The sequence below is a fragment of the Alexandromys fortis genome, unplaced genomic scaffold (genome assembly GCF_014885135.2).
Source record: "Alexandromys fortis isolate MF-2015 unplaced genomic scaffold, M_Fortis_MF-2015_v1.1 scaffold_89, whole genome shotgun sequence".
Taxonomy (NCBI): Eukaryota; Metazoa; Chordata; class Mammalia; order Rodentia; family Cricetidae; genus Alexandromys; species Alexandromys fortis.
The window spans coordinates 540,643-556,446 of NW_026067973.1; the positions used below are offsets into that span (position 1 = coordinate 540,643).

At 42.9% G+C, this 15,804-nt stretch overlaps 1 protein-coding gene across 6 annotated transcripts in view; it reads right to left on the minus strand.

Annotated features, from left to right (window-relative positions):
* Kmt2a (lysine methyltransferase 2A) overlaps nucleotides 1-15,804 on the minus strand; it is an 81,752-nt gene that overhangs the window by 24,911 nt on the left and 41,037 nt on the right. For 4 of the 6 annotated variants that reach the window (XM_050156319.1, XM_050156314.1, XM_050156315.1 and 1 more), the window contains 15 exons: nucleotides 15,365-15,745; nucleotides 14,990-15,063; nucleotides 14,082-14,213; nucleotides 13,542-13,655; nucleotides 11,275-11,421; nucleotides 10,822-10,917; nucleotides 10,282-10,402; nucleotides 8,417-8,539; nucleotides 7,321-7,505; nucleotides 5,686-5,859; nucleotides 4,867-4,977; nucleotides 4,322-4,395; nucleotides 3,269-3,462; nucleotides 2,942-3,048; nucleotides 1,096-1,233 (listed from right to left, as the gene is read on the minus strand). In XM_050156319.1, the coding sequence (XP_050012276.1) occupies nucleotides 1,096-1,233; nucleotides 2,942-3,048; nucleotides 3,269-3,462; nucleotides 4,322-4,395; nucleotides 4,867-4,977; nucleotides 5,686-5,859; nucleotides 7,321-7,505; nucleotides 8,417-8,539; nucleotides 10,282-10,402; nucleotides 10,822-10,917; nucleotides 11,275-11,421; nucleotides 13,542-13,655; nucleotides 14,082-14,213; nucleotides 14,990-15,063; nucleotides 15,365-15,745 (2,171 nt within the window). The remainder of the gene's footprint in view (nucleotides 1-1,095; nucleotides 1,234-2,941; nucleotides 3,049-3,268; nucleotides 3,463-4,321; nucleotides 4,396-4,866; nucleotides 4,978-5,685; nucleotides 5,860-7,320; nucleotides 7,506-8,416; nucleotides 8,540-10,281; nucleotides 10,403-10,821; nucleotides 10,918-11,274; nucleotides 11,422-13,541; nucleotides 13,656-14,081; nucleotides 14,214-14,989; nucleotides 15,064-15,364; nucleotides 15,746-15,804) is intronic. The other 2 variants (XM_050156317.1, XM_050156318.1) reach the window with 2 other exon arrangements.

The window sequence follows — 15,804 nt, forward strand, 5'->3', positions numbered from 1 at the left end:
TCCCTCCCTCCCTCCTTCCCTTCCTCCCTCCCTCCTGTTGTTATTAGTATTTTTGAGACAGGCTCTCTCTGTGTAACCATTGCTGTCCTGGGACTTCTCTGTAAACCAGACTGGCCTCAAACTCAAGATATTTATCTGCCTCTACCTCCCAAGTGCTGGGATTAAAGGTGTGTACCACCACTGCCTAGCCCTCAGCTCGGCTTTCTTATAGAACCCTGGATCACCAGCCCAGGGATGACACCATCTGCAATGGGCTGGACCCTCCTCATCAATCACTAATTAGTGATTAACCTCAATAGATTTCCCCCGTTGCAGATAACTCTAGCTGTGTCAAGCCGACATAAAGCTAGCTAGCATAGTTCTGCAGTATTAGATGACACTGCTAAACTACCTTATTCTATGATTCAAAGACTCCATTCTCTAAGCCCTCATCACTTTTACTCTATTAGACAGTCTGTGTCCTCTTGTCTGTTCTTCCCACAACCCACACATTCTCCTTTCATGTGTTATTTGTCTACTGGCTATGATCCTTCTGGTAACCTTTCATGATCAAAACTCTAGCTTCTAAACATGACTGCTCCTAGCTGCTTTGACAAGTTCCCGTCTTTCTTTGTCCTCACACACATACATGGGTTTATCTTGTGGAACTTCAGAACGCTGATTTAACTGGGCTTCTGAAATTGATGTTCCTCGTATATTTGAATGATGCTCAAGTCAGATGATGCTTTGTTTTTCTATTTCTTTTTAAAAGCTTTTGTTTTTGATGACTTATTTATTTTTATTTCATGTGCATTTGTGTTCTGCCTGCATATATGTCTGTGCGAGGGTGTCAGATGCCCTGGAACTGAAGCCACAGACAGTTGTGAGCTGCCATGTGGGTGCTGGGAATTGAACCAGGATCCCCTGGAAGAGCAGTCAGTGTATCTCTGGGTCCTGTTTTTGTGTTTCTTTTGTTTCCTTTTTCAAAGGATCAGACCTACAACACACACCAGCACTTACTGGCAAACTACTGACAACACTGTCAAGAATGAGGGAGGCTGTATTCGTGCCCAGAACACTGAGTCCACTTTATAAATGTACATACTAAGTTCTTACCAGCTGCTTGCCCCTGATCACAGCCATATGCACATTCTTTAGTGATCCATCATCATCTTCAAACACTTCTGCTGACCACAAAGCACAGTTCACATGTGTCCACTCATTTTGGCCGATGTAGAGCAGGCGGCCAGCATCCTAAAGAACATAATACCAAAGAAGTTTATATTAACTTTATCTCAGACAAGACACCTCAAGAAAGCAACTATAATTCTTTAGAGATTGGATCATAATCCAGTTTTCAATGTTTCTTCTATATTCTAATTCTTTTTTCATAAAATGAAAATATTTTCTAATTCCATTGAAAGCAAAAGATCAATATATGAAAGCTTTATATAAGTGGTGTGCAAACTACTTAAAAAACATATTTTAAATTCAATTCTCAGCTGGGTAGTGGTAGCGCATGCCTTTAGTCCCAGAACTCAGGAGTCAGAGACAGGCGGATCTCTGTGAGTCCGAGGCCAGCCTAGTCTACAGAGTGAATTCTAGGAAAGGCTCCCAAGCTATAGATTAGAGAAAAAAAAATCCAGTTCTCCCAGACTGCACAAAAACTTTTCTCCCGAAGTGCTTGTGGACTGAAGATTGAAGTAGGGCTTCACACATGCAGACATTCTACTACTGACCCACATTCCCCCAAATGATGCACTTTTAAGTTCTCAATGGAAAGGCATTAAATAAAGATTTTACATGCATTATTCCATTTAATCCTTACAACCATGCTAGGTTAAGAATTATTTTCTTGGGGACTGGAGAGGGTCCAACAGTTAAGAGCATTTTCTATTCTTACAGAGAATCCTGGTTTGACTCTAGTACCCACATGGCAGCTCACACACATCTGTAACTCTAGTTCAAGAGGATCTGATGCCCTCTCTCAGGCACTGCATGCACAGACATGCATGAAGAAAAGACATACATCTGTGTCCATACACATAAAAGTAAGAATTAAAAAAGACATGATCATCTTCATTTTAAGGATGTAACTGAGGGTCATTGGGGTTAAGCTCTTGCCAAAGTTAGTAGGCAGGAAGGCACAGAATGAATTCAGGCAGTCTGTCAGAACTGGGGCTCTTGACCATTCAGTTATATTACATTAACCCAGGCTATATAATGTTCAACTTTAGTTTGATTAAGACTTCATGAAATATTTTGAGGATTAGTTATCAATAAGTTCATTTAGGGTAAATCACCTTTTGAAGAAACTCAGCAGTTATTTAAAACTCTCTACCGCCAGGACTGAAGTTGGTTGAGAGAAGAGCAGTTGTTGCGTTGCAAAGAACCCAGGTTCAGTTCCCAGCACCCACACAACAACTCTCAAGCATCTATAACTCTAGTTCCAAAGGATCCCACACCCTCTTCTAAACTCCACATGTGTAAGACTTTCATACACATCTAAAAACTATCTAAAATATAAAGACAGGTTATCTCTAAAGCTAAGCACAGTATTACTTGTCTATAATCCAGCTACTAAGGAGTCTGAGGCAAGAGGATCAGAAATTCTTAACCAGCCTGGACAACATGGTAAGACCCTGTCTCAAAATGGAAACAGAAACAAAAACAACTCTAATTGCCACAAACTCACAAGTAAATACAGTTATCAAGTACTAAGGACAAAAGGTTTAGCCAGGAGTAGTGGTGCACACCTTTAACCCTAGCACTTGGGAGACAGAGGAAGATGGATCTCTGTGAGATTGAGGTCAGCCTGGTCTACAAAGCAGATGCTAGGATTGTTACACAGAGGAAGCCTGTCTCGAAACACACACACACACACACACACACACACACACACACACACACACACACACACGGTTCACATTAGGTTTTATTAACCAGGATCCCACGTACTTACATTAGCACTGTCATCACCATACATCAGACACAGTGCACACTGCCTGTTGTCATCTATGCCCGGGGGTGGATTCAGCTCTGGACTGTCCTCTCGACTTCTATCAGTACCTTAGAACCCCAAAGATATGTCGTTAAAATTAGGAATACTATGTCTTTTTACAGGAGACTTCAGCTTAAGTAGTCTATAAAATAAACGTTTTTATAAGGTGTTTATAGTTGTGTTATCTGAAATTCCTTTCTGATATCCAGTACATTAAATTTAGATTCACGAAGCCAATCACTTGCATCTAGAAAGAGAAGGTAACGTCTACTCATTTTGATGACTTACTCAAGATTGGTGGTGTAGGAGGATGCAGAGGCGTGGGTGAGTCTGGTTCTCCAGGTCCTTTGGGTTTGGGAGCTGGAATGATTTTCTTCATTAGAGGAGGCTGCTCAGTGTGGCTGTTCTCCTCTCGCTCCTGCCACTGAGCATAATTATGGTCAAGTGAAGGTGGAAGCACTGCGTTGGGTAACATCCCACTGCTGGAAACAATCGATCGACAAGTATTTACTAAGGGCCCAGTGCCATACACAACAATCAACTCTTGGTATCAGCAGGTCTTGGACCCATGTATAAGCCCTGCACAGAATTTAAGAACAACTCAGAGTTTGAAAAACACCTAACTATACTCAACACTTTAAAAATTTAATTTTGTTTGGAACAGGGTCTCACAATCAAATCCAGGCTGGCCTTGAATTCCTAATCCTCCTGCTTTAATCCTCCAACTGCAGGAATGCGGGTAAATATGACCACACCCGTCTTAAATAACTATCTTAAGGTGTGACTTGTATGGCTGGGGGTTGACCTCAGTGGTAGAATATTTGACTAGTATATATGAGGTTCACTACCTAGTACTGCAGTAGGGAAAAGACTGCATGCATAACTTTTGGTTAAATATCCAGAAACAATGATAATGCTATCCAAAATAAACAAATAAATACATAGGTTGTTGGAATAAAAATTGAAGTTTACATATTAAGAATCAAAAGCAAGGAAAGGCAGTTTGAACTAAGTAAACAGATTGTACACTAAGATCAATGACATGATTCCAGCACATACTGTCCACATGCAATGTCACACTACGTCTTCTATAAGATAGATGCAAATGTGAGGGAAAAAGCACCAGCCCACAACCAACACAAACATTTGTCATTTCCAAACTAGCACAGAAGACATCTCAGCTGCCTGTTTCTAGTATTAAAATAACCCAGAAACCCCCAGTCTGCAAACATGAGACACCTGGTTCTTGTCAGCCTCAGTCTACACACGAGACGTCTGATCTGTCATCGGCCTCAGTCTACACGCCAGACGTCTGATCTGTCGTCAGGTACTGTTACTCACTTGTTTGATACTTTATTTGGCTCCCAAAATCTGGACTTTTTGACACTGAACCATGGAAAAACCCGCTCCATTTGCTAAAAGAAAACAAACAGAATTCAAATGAGAAGATCCATGTAGAAACCAAATAAAAACAAACCCCAGACCAGTGTCTCAGTCTATCTGAGGATAATTTCAGGCCAACGCAAAGATCATCCATGTTAGTAACCTTACCAGCTTCCCAATCTCCTCCCAAAGAATTAGAGAAAAAAAATTAAACCCACCACATCATAAAACAAATAAGAGAAAAGAAAGAAGTATTCATAGGGCCATTACAGATAGTGACCATTAAAAATATCAACTAATGGTCAGGTGCTGGTGGCGCATGCCTTTAATATCAATAATCAGGAGGCAGAGGCAGACAGATCTCTGTGAGTTTGAGGCCAGCCTGGTCTATAGAGCGAGTTCTAGGACAGCCAGGGCTACATTGAGAAATCCTGCCAAAGCCAAACCAAAATAAACCCAAAACAAACAAAAACAACCCCCCATGAACTATTAATCTCATTCACCCGGATAAAGAAAGACTTGACCATGCTGTTGGCTTTTTTAATTTCTGGCTGCCCTCCATCTGAATTAATGGCTGCTTGAATGATCTTCACAATATCATCACTGAACTCCAACTGCATACAAAAATAAAACATTAATTATTCACGAAACAGTACTGTGCTCTTAAAACCACTTCCTCCTCCCTCCACTGTCACCCAGCTCAGGAGCTCAACAGAAACCCCACAACACATTTTACTATAGTGTAATTACTCTCTGAGGCCTTTAGGATTCAGTTCACAATTAACTTGAGACAATCAAGAGATGTCAGGCTAATAAGGCAGGAATGCAAACAAATTGGCTCTGTCATGTAAGTGACCAAAACAGGCTACTGGTTTTCTATATTTGTACTCAAATGGATAAGCAACTCAATAGCAAGTAAGAATGACACAGTGAATGAGTTCACTCTATAAATTCTTAAAACAATAAGTTTATGGTACCGCTCTACAAAGAATAAAGAAGGCCCAACATTCAGATCTAAGCTTACAAAAGGAGACACATTAACGTCACATTAGCATTTTCCTTAAGCAGTTTGGTGCTTCCTTGAAACATAAAAATAATTTAACTCAGGAGAGTCAACTCAAATAATGATTTTAGGTACTACCACATCAGCACCCTTCTGAAACAAACAGTTGAAATAACTCATATTCTAGGAACCTGAAGCTGCATAAAGCCTATATAACAACACAAATTATTCTGAAATTTACTTATACCCAGCTGTACTCCCAAAGAGTCAAGGAGACTGAAAGAAACACTTGAAACTTGGTCACATGCTTGAGACATACCACAGACACATAGTTGCCCTGGTCCATTTTCCTCTTGACTCCTTCCAGGTCTAGGGGCTGCTGCTCGTCCTGCTTGCTGACCTCAGTGAGAACTGGAGGATCCGGCCCTTCTGGGGAGCTTCGGGAAGGTATGCTCTCCTCTGTTTCAGGGTTTAAGTCTGGAGGCTTGGCAGCCTGTGGCAGTAAAGAGGTTTCTGTTATCATCTGCGCACATTCTATTAAAGTTAGGAAGATGGCACTAGAAACACAGAACATGAAAATAACCAGAGATTTCTTAACTAGAGTAATTAAAAGTGGTCCTATTTTCTAATGGCTTGTTTGGAAAACAGTAAGCACTGTGCTCAATAATCTGGAAAAAGGCCAAAACTGTCCAGTCCTTGGAGTACACTAGATAACCATTAATTTCCCTTCTCCAAAAATGGGACTTTAGGGGCTAGAGATGCTCAGAGGGTAATGTGCCACCGGCCTGACAACGTGAGTTTAATCTCCAAGACCCAAAATGTAGAAAGAAAATTGAAAGCCAGGCAGTGGTGGCGCATGCCTTTAATCCCAGCACTCGGGAGGCAGAGGCAGGCGGATCTCTGTGAGTTCAAGGCCAGCCTGGTCTATAAGAGCTAGTTCCAGGACAGGAACCAAAAAGTTACAGAGAAACCCTGTCTCGAAAAATAAAAAAAAAAAAAAAAAAAAAAAAAAAAAGAGAGAGAGAGAGAGAGAGAATTGAATTCTGCATACCACAGCATATGCACACGTGTACACACACAAAATAAAATATGATAAAAATGATTCAAAAGCTGGGACTTTATACTGAAAGATTAAGCAGCACCTAGCTCTGCACTCAGGTGATGCGTTCGCTCTCCCAGGGGGACTGCTTATGTTCTCAAAGACCACTTTGTAAATGAGAAATCCACAATGGGTTCTTATGCTGCTTGCCAAAACTGCCTTCAGACTCAGGTCTCCTTAGCCCGGACTCTTCAGTCAGAATTAGCTTTTTCCAAGAAGCAGCTCAGATCAGGCTGCTCTTTTGTAGTCCTTTACTGAATCTCCATCAGTAATAGCAGATGAAGCCCAAAGTGCCTTCATTTTTGTCTTTTGAGATGGGGAATTACTTATTCAGTCCTGCCTCTGTCCCCCAAGTGCTGGAGTTACAAGCATAACCTACCACACAGGACCAGACAACTTAGAAGCGAGGCCTCTGAAGATGCACCCACTTCCTATTTCCTCTCCACCAAATGTGCTACTCTGGTTTTTTGTTTTGTTTTTAGATTTATTCATTTTATTTTATGAGTCCTTTGCCTACATGTATTATGTGAACTACATGTGTGCTTGGTGCCCAGGAAGGTTGAAAGAAGACAGTAGATTCCCTGGAACTGTTGTGAGCCACAGGGTGAGCACTGGGAATCAAACCTGGGTCCCCTGCAAGAGCAGGATACATTCTTAACTGCTGAGCCATCCCTCCAACCACAAGGTCCTATTCTTAGTTCTAAAATCCCTAATGTTATGACCAAGAGAAGAAACTCTATAAAAAGTAAACGAAGAATGAAGCACAGCTAAGCAGAAAACAGAAACAGCCTTACTTCATTACTAGTTAAACCACCCAAGATCAAGTTCTCAGAACAGAAAGGCCCTCTGGCCCACCTGGCGGTAGCGAAGCAAGTGACTGGTAGTCCGAGAATTCAACAAGGCCGTGAGAACCTGCTTCAGGGACGCCTGCAGCTCCTTCTCCAGCGCCAGTCGCCACTCTGCAGGGTGCCGCTCAGTGCAGTTCACACAAGTGTAGGCCACACTTTCTGGCAGATTAGATAGAATCTCATACATCTCATCTAGGAAAACAAAACTGAACAATGAGGGGCCTCGAAGGGCGGGAGAGGGAGAAAAGCTAACTATTCCTCTGACCCACAGAGCAGCACGCTAGAATCTGAGCTAGGCTGGTTATCTCTTAGAGCCGTGGTTCTCAACCTTCCTAATGCTGTGACCCTTTAATACAGTTCTCATGGTGTAGTGACCCCCAATTATAAAGTTGTTTTGTTGCTACTTCATAACTGTAGTTTTGCTGCTGTTATGAATCGTAATATAAATATCTGTGGTTTCTGATGATCTAAGGTGAACCTTATGAAAGGGTTGTTTGACTCCAAAAGGGGTTGAGACCCACAGGTTAAGAACCATTTTATCTTATAGTATATCCACATTCTGACCCCAAAAGAGGGTATTATTAATTAACACAAATCAAACCAAGAGGTTTGGGGAACCAATAGGGTTTGGTGCCCAGAAATGTAAGTGCTTAAGAGAAATGCACAAATGACACAACACTGCTCTAACAGTTCATCTTCACGACCAACGTGATGGGATTCTGTGTGTCTGGGAGAGGTTCCTAGAGAAGTTTAACTGCAGGGGACCCACCCTCAATTAGGTGGCATGTAATCCTATGGGCTAGGGTTTCTAACGGAATATAAGAGGAAAAGGCAAAAGCCAGCTGAGCACTAGCATTGCCCTTTCTCCGCTTTCTGGCTGGTGTCACAGTGCCTTCCCACCACAATGGACTGCAGCCCTCTAAACCATGAGCCAGAACGAAGCCTGCCTCCAGGTAACTAGTCAGAGCAGCGAGAAGCCAGTATAGCTGCTTATTCTGGAGACTAAACACTAAACTACAAAGAACCCAAATGATACCCCACAGTCTTAGTACTGTACATGCAGCACTAGAGAGAAACTGAAAACAACAACAAAAGACTCCAACCTGCTGTACCTGAGAGATTCTCACACTTGGAGTGGACCCATCGATCGCACTTCCCACACTGCATCATCTTGCTCTCGTAGTCGTCGTCATCATAGCACTTGTCACAGAGAGGGCAGAAGTTTCCTGAAAGCCAAGGTTACACAAGGCTTTGGCCCACACCAACGTTCTCAAAGCCTCTGGATTACATGTGTTACCCTAGTCTAAACCCCAGTCCTCTGGAGTCACTAATGAATACCAGCAGAGTGCTTAGACTGGACGGCCACACATCTGTGGTATCAAGATAGCCTGAGCTCCTAGAGCATTCACAGAAAGCTTTGAACACACCACTCAGTCTCTTGAGACATCTCTAAGTGCACTGAGATAGACTGTAATGAGAACATAACAAAAAGACTGGAGGCTGGGTGTGGGTGTGGTGGTGTACAACTGTAACTCGAAGGCAGAGGCAGGAGGATTAAGGTATAGCATTAAAGGTGAGCGTGTAGGGAGGGAATCAGAAAAGACAGCATCTCCTTTAAACATAATGTTTGGGTTCTTAAAGAGGCAGTAACACAGGAGTAAGAAATAATTTATTTAAATTTTTTCCTTGTCAGGTCTCAAAGAAAGCCAGGACAAGGCTCACTCACTACCTATGCCCCCTCCCAACCTTCTACCTTAAACCTCTCTAGCACAGGGGCTGGGTTTCATTTCTCTTCCCCCAGCTTATTTCTATATAAACCTGCCAATTCACCCACGTGCACTCTCGGTCCTCAGCTCTTAGCCTCTTTGCCCTCTTGGTTCTTCGCCTCTCTTCTCTCGCCCCACCCCCAGTTCAGTCTGGATTCTTCCAGATGCCTCTGGCTGTACTCTCTCCCTCCCATCTACAATGCTCCTAGGCATGGTCAGGTCCTCATTTTCACTTATTCCTTATTCTTCTGGCGGCTTTTATATTCAGAGTTCAGACCAGCACTTTTTAAGACTCATTTCTAAGTATAACCTTTATAAATCTGACTGACCAATGTATCCCTTGTACTTTTTTTTTTTTTTTACTATTTAATAAATATCTTTAAGTATATCTGTTTACTTTATCTAAAGTATCCTATGCTGGGGGTGGAGGCAACTTGCAATCCCAACACCAAGAAGGAACAGTGAGACAGTGACTCAAGACAAAAAGAAAAGGAATGACAGTCACTTCTTATCTTTATTACAAGTCATAAGACTGTGGGGTGAGTGCATTAGCTGGAGTCTTAGCAGTTATTTTCTGCCAAGCTAAGGACTGTACCCAAGGCCTTACAATCTCTAGGTAAAAACTCTACTGGCAACCCCCCAGCTCTCCCCTGCCCCTTTACTTTTTATTTCAAGATAGGTTCTTGCTGAGTTCCCAGGGCTGGCCTTGAACTCCTGTGTCATCAGGCCTGACTTCCAGGGTAATTACTGAAATGAACTGCTGAGAGACACCACCTGAATGCCTTTCAGAAGTCAATGTATGTTTACCACAATTTGGCGCCACTGTTTCGGAGCAGCTGTTTCTAGTGAGCATAATAGAACCCGCCCCCCACAGCTCTTCCTATAGCGTTAGAAAGAAGCTCTAAGCTGGCTGTCTATGCAAATAAAGAAGCAAGAAATAGGGGGTGGTGGCCACACTCTTAATCCCTGAAGTCGGGGAGCTGAGGCACGTGGATCTCTGTGAGTTAAAGGTGACTCTGGTCTACACAGAGAATTCCAGGACAGCCAAAGCTACACAGAGACCCTGTCTCAAGACAAAACAACAAAACAAACTAGACATAAAAAGAGCAAGAGCAGAACACCTGTCTAAATCCCATCTGTGACACAGTGAGCAAGGCTCACTTCCTTCCACTTAGTCCCCCACAAACATCATCACAAGGTACCTTTAGCAAAGAGTTTGGCACAATCATGGCACAGTGAAAAATCATGAGACCACTGTGCATCCCACCCTTTGCCTGGAGTCGTGGATCCGCAGCTCTTGCAGCGCACACACTTGGTGCAGATCTGGAAAAGAGAAGGCATTCGTTCAGTAGGACTTTTTTTTTTTTAAATATTTATTTATTATGTTTACAATATTCTTTCTACACGCATGCGTGCAGGACAGAAGAAGGCACCAGACCTCATTATGGATGGTTGTGAGCCACCATGTGGTTGCCGGGAATTGAACTCAGGACTATTAGAAGAGCAGGCAACACTCTTAACCGCTGAGCCATCTCTCCAGCCCCTCAGTAGGACTTTCTTAGGCTAGTGCTGTTTGTTATTTAAAAAGACTCATGCAGCTATTCCTAGATTAGACTTCTTTGCTGGAATTACTGTTAAACACTAGCTCCACAGGGCACTAAAGCAGGGGATACTGTTGTGAGCCACCAGCCTCACCCGGCCACCACAATACTCGTGGAGTTAGCACAGTGTGTTGTACCCACCCACACTTTCTTTTTCTTCGTGGGTTTGGTGGGGTAGTTTGGTCCCAGGCACTCAGGGTGATAGCTGTTTCGGCACTTGTTACACTCCAGGAGCTGCTGTAGGGAAAGACAACAGCAAGAGAACACAAATCACACTACCTTCATTAGATCCTGTTCAGCTTCTGACTAAGACGCTTTAGATTTTGTCACACATTGCTTACTCCCCAAGAAACTCAGGCTTATCCTCTCAAAAGCCACTCCGTAATAAGTATATCTATCAGATAGATTTTACTTATTTTTGGATTTTATTTCCTAAAGTCATTTTCTGCTATTTCCCAGAAATTAAAAGAAAAATCAACAAGTTATCTTCAGACAGACAGAGAAACTGTCAGCGGAGATAGTAATAACAACACGAAATCATGGTGCAGAAGGCGGGAATGGGAGCTCCACTACTGCCATTACTAGGTCTTCTACCTTTGTAGCCTGATGCTGCCTTCCACAAACATGGCAGAACTTGCAGCGGCGACAACACCAATTTTCCAGCTGGTCCTCCAGAGGGCGCTCATTTTCCTCTAAGCAAAACTTGTGGAAGGGTTCACAACACACTTGGCAATACACAAACTGCAGCAAGATCAGAAAAAGGGTGTAACCAAGGTGCAGAAAGAAATAATAGCTACATACTGTAGGTCCTAGGCATCCACAGGTGATAATACCATTTCCCAATGCACCAAAGTGTGAATCCTGCAGTCCAACAGGATGTACATGACGAAAACTGCACACCCAACATCCCTTGTGCAATGTACACAAATTTTGTCTCATAGCCAAAACTATTAAAAATAAGCTTAAGCTGGGTGTAGTGGTGCATGTCTTTAATACCAGCATTCAAGTGTACATACCGCAACACAGACACACATACACATTATTATTAAAAATAATGAAAGCTGCCAAACAGTAGTGGTACATGCCTTTAATCCCAGCACTCAGGAGGCAGAGGCAGGTGGATTTCTGTGAGTTCAAGGATACCCTGGTCTACAACAGCTAGTTTCAGGGCAGGCTACAAAGCTACACAGAGAAACCCTGTCTCGGAGAAAAAAAGAAAGAAAAATAATGAAAATAATATTAAAAAAAAATACGACCCCCAAAATAAAAACAAAATACAAAGTACAACCCAAAAAATAAAAACAAAACTGTTTATTACAGGGACAAGTGGTCAAGCCTGCAATTAGGGGCCAGTGATGCACCAGGAAATAAAGTCACAGAAGCACAACGGCTTTTGTTTAAAGCTTGCTCACAATTTTTAGGAAATGGATTATATGTGTATGGGTGTGTATATATCTCATTCTTTATTTTACACTTGATCTGAGCTGAAAGACTGGGAATCATTTTGTATTTTGGAAAAATACATACATATAAGCAAGAGCAGAAAAAGGAACTCTATTCACATTTGGAGAATCTAGGCGGAGGAGGTCATGTGTTGTGTGCCCCCTCTTAACCCCCGCCCCCCCCCCCCCCGCGGCCTGAAATGTGTTACCATGAAAAAATTCCTCAAGCAATGATCATAATTTGCGACAGTGCAGGTCACTCTAATTTTTTTTAAAAGACTTATTTCTTTGTTTGTTTATGTGTATTGTGTTGGTATGAGTGGATGCCACCTGTGTGTGGGAAGCCAGCAGAGGCCAAAATTAGACACTGGATCCCCTGAAGCTGGAGTAGTAATGAGCCACCCGATGTGGGGGCTGGAACTGAACCCTGTGTCCTCTGAAGAGCAGTAAGCCTCTTAACCACTGAGCTACCTTTTTCCAGCCTCTGTTCGTCAGGGTTTTATGCCATGGCTCTGGCTGGTCTGAAATTCACAGGACCCATCTGCCCCAGCCTCCTGAGTGTGGAGTGAAGCTTATGCGCTACACACTGGCTCTCCAAGTCTTCTTTATTTCATTTCATTTTATCTTATTTTTTGGTTTTTCAAGACAGGGTTTCTTTGCGTAACAGCCCTGGCTGTTGTGGAAGTTGCTCTGTAGAGTGGCTTTGTAGGCTGGCTTCAAACTCACAGAGATCCACCTACATCTGCCTCCCGAGTGCTGGAATTAAAGGTGTCTGCCACCTCCCAATTCTTTTTAAAATAAGGAATTCTAAGATTACTATGCAAAGGTAAACACAATTTAAATGGAACAGTTATGGCCTGCAAAAGAAAAACTGCTTCACTGCAGAAGTCAATGACTGATGTACAAAAGGAAACATTTCCTGTGGGTGGGGCGGGTTTGGACGCAAAGCACTTGGTTATGAAGGAAGAGGCACGGAGTAGTCACTGGCACCTGAAGACTGAATAGTCTCCATCTTTGCTATGTCTGAAGCAACCCCAGCACTTAAAACAACCATATGAACAATGTTTTTGTCATCTTATGAATTATCTTTATCTTTTGTCCATTTTCTGCAGTGTATTTTTCCATTTCTTAATAACTGTTAAGAGCTTTTTATATTCACAGATATTTAATATAAAAACCAATGGCATCCTTTTTTTAAAAGAGAAAAGTAAGAACTTCAATAAGTACTATATTAAAGAGATGAAAATATTTACCACTAGATTCTTTCTTAAAATTTCTAAAAATTAAAAAAAAAATTCAGTAGCTGATTTAAGTAAGGGGACAGTACCTGCTAACTGCTAACAAAATGAATAGCCATTTCTCTGTGCACAGCACAGTGACCCACCATCACACAGGAGACAGACAAGCAGGATGCCTTACCTCTACGTGCCCACTACTAGCACAGAGAAAGCAAACTACTCTCGGTGTTATGGGGACAGAAGTCAAGATCCCTAAGCCTCCCATCTCCCACACATTTTCTGCTTCACAATCTTCCTGTGGAAAAAGAGAGAAAGATCACTTAGAAAAGCTTTACAATGGCAAAACAAGGACAAAAAGCATAAAAACAGAATGACACCAGAATGCCAAGAGTATTTCACTTCCGTTAGTCCAAAAAGAATGGCTGTTTGAAAAAACTATTAACTTGGCCAGACAGTGGTGGCGTACACCTTTAATCCCAGAGCTTGGGAGGCAAAGAAGGGCAGATCACTGTGAGTCTGAGGCCAGCCTGGTCTACAGGAGTGAGTCCAGGACAGCCAGAGCTACACAAACTCTTGTCTCAGAAAACCAACTAGGCTCCCGTACTTGAAACCATCTGTTAACTATAGTTCTTATTCATACCTCTAGTGGGTGCTGTTTCTCTTTCAACACACACCCTTTAGATCATACTGCTGAAAAGGCATGATCACTAAACACTTTTACCTTAAAGTCCACTCTGATCCTGTGAACTCCATCTGCTGGGATTTTCTGCTTAGAACTGATGCCATTTGCAAGAGGGTTGAGGATGCTCAAAGTGCCTGCATTCTCTTGCTTATTTACTGGAGGTGGCTTCTCCTAAGACATAAAATAGATGTAGGAAAAAAGTCACTATCCTCACATTTGCAACAGATGAGAACACAAATGCCAATTCTTAGCTATGGAAAACATGTCTCAGAATAAGCATTCTATAGAAGAAGAGAGGGAGCTAGGTGTGGTGGCTCACTTTAGATGCTGAAACAGGAGATTGCAGAGAGTTCAAGGCCAGTTTAAGAGTTACAGAGTGAGTCCCTATCTCAAGACAAAGAAAGGATAATCTCCAGAAAATTCTGAAATTCTCTCCATCAACAATAAAAGAAACAGTGGAGCCAGGCGATGGTGGCGCACGCCTTTAATCCCAGCACTCGGGAGGCAGAGGCAGATGGATCTCTGTGAGTTCGAGGCCAGCCTGGTCTACAAGAGCTAGTTCCAGGACAGGAACCAAAAGCTACGGAGAAACTCTGTCTTGAAAATCCAAAAAAAAAAAAAAAAAAAGAAAGAAACCGTGGGCAGAGGTAGGGATTACTTTTATAAACAAATGTTCTTTAAGTACTCAGAGGCTGTTAAAATAAACTGCTGCCCAGACTACAACATGCAAGGCCACCAAGAGGAAGGCAAAAGAGACCAGAGAAACAAAACACTGACCAAACCAAAAGGGCTAAAGCCTACACCTTAATTCTGTGAGATGCCAGAGCCATCTACAAAGAAGCAGAAGACCGTTTCATTCAGTCCGGAGAATGTCACGGTCAAGGCTGTTCCCTACAGAACAGAACAAATATATCCCCAAGGAATCGCAGAGTCAGATCTCTTCTTACCTTGTCTTTTGGTTTTTGTTTTACAGGGATACTTGGGCGGGGGGCCACTTTTTTCTGCTTGCTTTGCTCTGGACCTAAAGGATTCAAAAGAGATTCTGGTCTGATGCCAGCAATGACTGCTTTCAGACCAAATGGCCTGTGGAGAGAGGGGCAGGCAAATACTCTCTAGACCTCAAAGAGGAAAACATGGCAACACGGCTAATCTAACCTTCCGCTTTGCATCAGGTAACATAACAGTAAAGAATCCACTTCCTTTAACAAAGAGGTGCAAACAACGACAAGGATGCAAGCATTCAGGCCCCGACAGCCTGTGTGAGGCACTGGGCTTCTTGGCTGGCCTGCTACTCCACCACTCTTCCTGCCTTCAGCACTCACCTGGCTCTGGTGGTGGAGGCTGCTTTTTCTTGGGCTCACTTGGAGTGGTCTTGGGAACTTCTTTTCTCTGCGGTGCTGCTGTGCTGGGAGGCTGAGGGGGGATGACTGGCGCCGGCTGGGAGACCTGCTTGCTGGATTTCCGGGAAGCTGGAGTGGTGACCTGTTTGGGTTCAGGTGCAGGTGCAGGGGCACTCCCTTCCTCACTCTTTTCTTCCACGGGCTTGCGGGGCGGAGGCTCGCTGCTGCTCTTCTTTGGGGCAGGCTCCTCCCGTGCTGGTAGGGTAGTCTTCTGACCAGAGTCCACGGAGCTCTTCACAACAGTGCTTTCTTTGTTTTCTTTCTTTTCAGTGGTCTTAGACTTCTTCTCTTTCTTCTTCACAGCTAGGAGAACAAACAAGATCATCTATCCATAAGTGAGAAAAGTTTCAGGGAAAAGAGAA